Raw genomic sequence first — 7,406 nt, forward strand, 5'->3', positions numbered from 1 at the left:
TCCACCTCCCCCATGAATTCCACCCAAATCCGTGAAGATCGGGCCATCCTTTGGGCTTAGCCCTTATCATGGCATCTTCGTCGACCCCCTAGGTTTCTTCAACAATCCTAGGAACGCGACGATGCGGTTCTCGCTGCATTGCATCGATGTCATGCCGCACGGCGGGTTCAAGCCGAACTCCATGTTCTCCCTGACATACGATGAGCGATGTCACCAAGGACATGGTGACCATGGTGTTGCCTTTAGAGGGCACAGGGCTCCGCACGAGTTCGAGGTAGGTGCCGGTGCCCTGTTCGACGGAATTGCGGAGCACGGGGAAGAGGGGACGGAAGACAGGGGAGGAATGAAGGACAAGGGCGATGAAGAGGAGGATGATGAGAGCGATGAGGGTGAGGAAGACGAGGAGGATGGCATCGAGGCAGATGACGATGTTGACGCGGCTCGCAAGAAGAACAAAAAGAACGCACCACGGTCACGTGAGGGCCCAATTGGAAGCATCTTGAAGATCAGTGCCTTTGCGACTCCTGGAAGATGGTAACAATCAACACGATCACTGGTGCCAACAAAAAATATGGCGCCTATTGGGCGACGATCAAGGCAGAGTTCGACGAGCGAAAGTACCTTGACAAGGACTACGCCACGATGGTGATGAAGAGGATACAAAAGGCAATGTCGACGCGTTGGGCCATCATGCAGGCGCAAGTGAACATCTTCCATGGCTACCATGACAAACTTGAGAACAGAGCGGATAGGGGCACAACCCGCGTCGACCACGTATGTGTGCCGCTGCCCATTCTCTTGTTTCTTTCTATGTGGCTATACATGGTAGTTTTCTTCACTTCCTATGATTAGTTCGCTTTATGCTTGTACCGAGCGCATTCGGAAGGCAATAGAGGATTCGTCTTGCTACATTGCTATAGCAAGCTCAAAACCCGCAACAAGTGGAGGTTGATGCATATCTCATTGGAGAAGGGCAAAGATGGCCTCATTGATCTGTATGCACCGCTCATAGCATCGGTAGTGCACCCTATCGGCAAAAAAGCGTCCAAGGCCGTCGCGCTTAAAGCAGTGTCGACCGACAAGATCTAGTCGTCGATCAACAAGTGCCTTGTTGATGTCTCATCGAACCTGCTCATCCCCGACAAGAAGGCGACGAGAGTTGGGCGACGCTACTCAAGAAGCAACAAGAGAAGATGCATATCGAGAAGGAGCGCGTCGCCGTGAAGAAACTCAAAGAGGACTTCATGCTCTTGACCGTGTGGACAACAGGAATGGACCCCCATGTGCTGGCGGCGCACAACTTCCACAAGAACATGATCCTTGGCGAGATCGCCGCTAAAATGGCTGCGTTGACATTGGCATCAACTCAAGCTCCAGAGGCAGTGGCGGCATCAACAAGCGTGTCCGCGACGGCATCAGCAAGTACCACTGTGTCAACAACAGCGAACACCCATGCAACGAAGTCTACATCACCGACAGAGCACGACGAGGTCGCCGTGCAGGACGGGCCAGAGGCGACTCAAGATGCGCCGTCGACGTTGCCAAACCCCTTCCTCTAGTTAGGTTCAGTTTGCACCCTGGTATATAATATTGATCACGCCGACTATGGCGGCTACATTGATCTCGACGACCAGGGTGGGAACAATTCCTTTTGAATGGCGGCGTTCTTTACTTATTTTTGGTGTAAAATCTGTTTGGGATAGGCGTTTGGGGGACGCGATTGGAAACAGAGGCGCCTCAAAAGCAGCACCTCCTTGCGGGGTCCCCAAACGGCTAATCCGGCAAGGCACCTCCTTGCGGCGTTCCCCAAACGGCCGATCCGACGCATTTGCCGGACATGATTTGGGGGACGCGGATGGATATGCTATGATACCATCTATACCTTAGCAACGAGTAGTGAAATTCAACTCTTCATTTATTTTGAAGAAGATCATGTTGGTTGAAAGGATTGTTAGAGCTCTCATAGCCAATCACCTACCAAAGACCAACCTCATGACCAATGGATTGCTTGTTATTGACCTACTGGAGGAACAATGGCTTCATATGACTTCCTGCAACCAAACTCTTCTATAAGTAGCAAGGCTAGCCCAAGCATAGGATGATCGGCTTATTTCTAGTGCTCTACTTATTTCTGTATCTTCTGATTACACTATCTGAGTTGGTGTACTATTTGGGCTATCTCTACACACCAGTAGAATGTTAGTTTCGGTATACATATGGGCATAGGGGACACCAGGAAATACGGATGAATTGCCGAAATCACAATATGCACTTGGTTACTTTTGCTGCCTCTATGCTTGGCCGGGCCGTGATGGATCCAGTCCAGAGTTCGAGGCCCGGCAACCATGTGAAGTAGATCATGGACGCAGCTCCGCTCTTTGATAGACGAGTCATGTTGGACTTGAACAAGCTGACTTCGTGGACTCTAGCGAACTAGACAACTAGTCATCGTCGGCAGAGAGGCAACAGCTCACGAACACATACGTCTATCACAGCCCTAGGATCAGGTGGATGGACGCTAGACCGCTCATTGACACGGTGATGCCTGCAGTGCAACGCTAAGCTGCAAGGGTCAATGGATCTGAATCTTCTACTACGTCTTGCTCTGGCCGCCGTCGTAAAACCTGGCTGATCCTCGACACTGACGACAGAGCCCGCCGCTGACGACACTTCAGAAGGTCATCTAGATGATTGATGTGGGATCATGGAGGCCGAGCAGACCATGGCTGTCTCGGCTGGTACTGCATCCATCTCAGAGGTGACTGTCTCCATCAATGTGTAAGAATTGTAATTTGTCGGTGCTACGTACACGGGTCGTAGCATAGGACTGTAATTTACTATCAAAAGAACCAAAAGGCACCCACCTGCATCCAGTAAGTAGTAATTAAAAAAAAGGAAAACACTTGGAACCCTCCTAGATAGAGGGGGCAAGACGGAAATAAGCCGATCATCCTATGCTTTTCAAAATGAATTTGGAAAATACCCACCTCCATGTAGCTCGAGCTTCAAAGTGAATTTCCGAATTCAACTCTTCGTTTATTGAAGGAAAATTTGTTGTTTGTTGAAAGGATTATTATACTCCCTCCGATCTAAGTTAATTGCCTTAACTTTATCTAGATACATGGACCTATTTGTTGACTAGATACATCTATATTTGGACAAAGTTGAGTTAATTAATATGAATCAGAGGCTTTCATAGCCGTGAACCTACCAATGATGGAGCTCGTAACAATATGGCTGCATACCATTTCAAGTCTTTATAAGTAGCAATGCTGCTTCCCCAAGCACAAGATGAGTCTCTTATTTCTCGTTCTACTTCTTTGTATGATAATTACACAACCCAAGTTGTTGCACTATTTGTTGCCCTCTACACATTAGGATATTTGTTTTTTGAACACTCTACACATTAGGGTCACAATAGGCACTTTAATTCCTGAGGCTATTGCGCTGCGCGAAGAGTGACGGAGCAATCCCAAAGTTCATGGCCAAGCAACCGTGCGAGGAGGAGTTCCTTGATGCATCTATGCTCGTCAATGCTGAGTGAAAGCTGCCCTGAACAAGCTGGCGATTGAGTCATCGTCGGCAAAGAAGCAACAGCTCATGAACAAAGATGCTCGTCGCAGCCCCAGGATCAAATAGATGCATGGTGAACTACGTGTTGATACGGCGACGCATGTGCACACGGCGCTAAGCGCTAGTGGATCTGAATCTCCCCTCCCCCGACGTCATTAACAAGGCCATCTCCATACCAGTGACCTACAGCCCGCCACTGACCATACTTGCGAAGCTCAAGCAGCTGGCTGATTGCTACAGGATCTGGCCAGCGTGACGAAGTGTTCATGGAAGCGGAGCAGACCATAGGGTGGGTCTCGGCTACTACTGCATTCAACTCTGACGGGACGGTCTCCTTCAATGGATTGTACTTCTAGTTCGTCAGTGCTACGTACAGGTTGTAGCACACGGCTGTATCTGCTTTCCATCCAACCACATTCATTCTACTTTCCCTTCAAAGCTGTTGGTGCACACGCTAGGTGGCGCTCCAGCACAAAGCTAATCCGCCACTTTACGTTACTTTCACCTTGTTAAACCATGCAAGTGCAACACCAATCGTTTGTTTACGTGCTTTGTCTGCCTTTTCCGATCATTTGTGTCAGCGCACACTCCTCTCACGCCCTGACAGTTAGCTGCCCACGATTGGCACGACGTGCACTCGCCACTATCTCATGCACGTCCTGTGCAGTTGTACCGTGAACCTGTATATATACATGAGCAATGCAATACAGAGCACCCAAGGTGCATCGCCAAACTCTTCTTCCCGATCACATGGTATCAGACGCCAACTCCTCCTCGTCCCTGTAAAAGCCTTCGCTTCCGCTGCTCTCACCGGCGCCCGCCGGCATGGCTACTCCACCTCCTCCACCTCCCCCACCACCGGCTGGCACCGGCCTTGCCGGCGCTCTCTCACCCAGCGCCACCAACCCACTCCCCACCCCTCGCCCGCTCCTCACACCAGCTGCACTTGCTGCGGCCGCGGCCACCACGGCGGTCGTCACCACTCCCGCTGCAGCGCCTGCTCCTGCCGCGGCGGCTCCCCTCTCTTCACCTCTCGCGGGCGTCTTCATCAACCAACACGTCCCGTTTGTGCTGTCGCTCAACCCTCCCAACTACACCCAATGGCGTACTCTGTTCGAGGTCACCTTCACCAAGACGGGCGTCGACGACCACATCCACAACCCTCCCAGCGCGGCGTCGCCCTACTGGCTCCAAGACGATGCCTACATCGTCTCCTGGCTCTACAACCGGGTGAGTCCCGAGATCTTCGGCCTCATCCACCAGCGCCACGCCACCGCCGCACAACTGTGGGACTCCATCGGCACGCTGTTCATGGCGAACCGCGAGCACCAGGCCGTCTTCCTCGCCACCGAATTCCGGCGCATCGAGCAGGGCTCCTCCAACATCATCACCTACTTCGCTCGCCTCAAGGAGTGCGCCGATCGCCTTGCCGATCTCGGCGAGCCGGTCACTGATCGCGACCAGGTGTTGAACATGTTCCGTGGACTGCATCCTCGCCTACACTATGCCCTGCCTATACTGACCATGCAGAGTCCCTTCCCGTCCTTCCTCCGCTGCCGCGCCTTTCTGCTTCTGGAGGAAAGCCGCGCGACCGCGCACACGGACAGCACCTCCTCCGATGTGGCGCTCCATGCTGCTCGCGCGCCCCAGCCCAACACCGGCAACAACGCCTCCACTGGCGGAGGAAGCCATTCTGGCGGGGGCGGCTCCTACAGCGGCGGGGGCGGCAACAACAACGACGGGGGGCGCGGCAGGCGCCGCGGCAAGGCCCCTGCCACCGCGCCATCCAACTCCTGTGGGGGGTCAGGCTACACCCCTCGCCCGTACGCGCCGCCCACTCCATCTGCGGCGCCCTGGACTGGCATGGTCCACGCCTGGGCCATGCCCTGGCGCCCTCATGCTCCTGGTGCCGGCATCCTGGGTGCCCGCCCCGGCGCTCCTTCACCATTCGCCGGCATGGCCGGCCACTACGGCACTGCTCCGCCGCCCTACTACTACGGCGCCCCACCTGCATCGGCACCGTACGGCGATCCATCTGCGTCCTCATCAAGCGCCCCGCCTCCATCATGGGACCAGGCCGGGCTGATTCACGCCCTGAACAATCTGTCCGTGCAGCAGCAGCAGCCCGGTGCAGCTCCCAACCCCACCTGGTACCTTGACACAGGCGCCTCTGCACACATGAGCTCCTCGTCTGGTAATCTCGCCTCTCTCAAACCCTCTTCTTCTTGTATTATTGTTGGCAACGGATCGTCGCTCCCTGTCACGCACAGCGGCCGCCAAACCATCCCCACCACTTCCTCCCCAATTCACTTAAATAACATCCTCGTCACACCTAATCTGATCAAGAACTTAATCTCTGTCAAAACCCTTTGTCGCGACAACCCTGTTAACGTCGAGTTTGATCATCTTGGTTTTTCTGTAAAGGATCGGAGCACAAGGAAGGTGATCCTGCGCTGTGATTCTGATGGAGACCTGTACCCCGTACTTCCACCTCGTCCACACCACAGCCTCACCGCCGTCACCATGGATCTGTGGCATCAACGCTTGGGTCATCCCGGCCGCGAGGCCCTGGCGCACTGTCTTCGACATGCTCCCGCTGATCCTGGCGACAAGCTCACCACCATCTGCCATACATGTCAATTAGGAAAAAGCTCGCGTTTACCCTTTACAGATTCTAGTCATGTTTCATATTTTCCCTTTCAACTTGTTCACTGTGACATTTGGACGTCACCTGTATCTAGTCTGTCAGGTTGCAAATACTATTTAGTTCTACTTGATGATTACAGTCATTTTGTGTGGACATTTGCTCTTCGCCTCAAATCTGACGCACTTACACACATCAAAAACTTTGCTAGCTTCACCCAACGCCACTTCAACCTTCCTCTTCTCACCATTCAGACTGATAACGGTAGGGAATTTGACAACGCTGCCTCACGCGCCCACTTCTCCTCCCTCGGCATTGTCCTGCGCATGTCTTGCCCCTACACCTCGCCCCAGAATGGGCGGGCTGAGCGCGTTCTCCGAACTCTAAACGACACTGTTCGATCACTGATCGTCCATGCGGGCATGCCATTCCCGTTCTGGGCTGAAGCCCTCGGTGTGGCCACGTTCCTTCTCAACAGACGCCCATGTCGCCCACGACACAACCAGACCCCCTTCTTCCTCCTTTATGGCGTTCACCCAGACTACGCGGCGCTCCGTGTCTTTGGCTGCCTCGCGTACCCAAATACATCTGCCACCGCACCCCACAAGCTTGCACCCCGTGCCGTGCCTTGCGCTTTCATCGGCTACTCCCCAGACCACAAAGGGTACAGATGCTACAACCCAGTGACCAAGCGCGTCATTACATCTCGCCATGTCCACTTCGACGAACAACACTTTCCCTTTCGTGCCTCTGGTCCATCCCCAACCCCGGAGGCCACAGACGATGGCCCAAACTTTTCCCCTGTCGCCCCATGTCCACGGCAGCCTGCACACATCACCCGACAACATGCTGCCTTTACTCCCACCTCCCCATCTGCACAGGCCTCGCCACCAGCCACGCCCATGGCCTCTCGCGCCCGGTCACCCTCTCCCCCGCGATCTCCCTCGCCATTACCCAATTCACCTTCCTCGGGCTCTGTCACACCGCGCCCTACCACTCCCTGCCGCGCACCACTGGCACCAACCCATCGCATGATAACCCGTGCACAGCTTGGCACCTTCAAACCCAACCCAAAATACGCCAATGTCACAACCACTTCCTCCATCTCACCCTTACCCAAGTCTGTGCGTGCAGCTTGTCGCGATCCGTGTTGGCTAACAGCAATGCAGGAAGAATACAGGGCTCTTAT

At 54.0% G+C, this 7,406-nt stretch overlaps 1 protein-coding gene across 1 annotated transcript; it reads left to right on the forward strand.

The window, feature by feature from the left end:
- Positions 1-4,201: 4,201 nt before the first annotated feature.
- LOC127305132 (uncharacterized) lies at positions 4,202-6,373 on the forward strand. Its single transcript, XM_051335506.2, has 2 exons — positions 4,202-5,767; positions 5,998-6,373. Exons 1-2 carry the CDS (start codon positions 4,399-4,401, stop codon positions 6,030-6,032), a joined length of 1,404 nt encoding a protein of 467 aa, XP_051191466.1. The 5' UTR covers positions 4,202-4,398; the 3' UTR covers positions 6,033-6,373.
- The last annotated feature ends 1,033 nt before the right edge of the window (positions 6,374-7,406 follow it).

This window comes from Lolium perenne, chromosome 6 (assembly GCF_019359855.2).
Source record: "Lolium perenne isolate Kyuss_39 chromosome 6, Kyuss_2.0, whole genome shotgun sequence".
NCBI classification, from domain to species: Eukaryota; Viridiplantae; Streptophyta; class Magnoliopsida; order Poales; family Poaceae; genus Lolium; species Lolium perenne.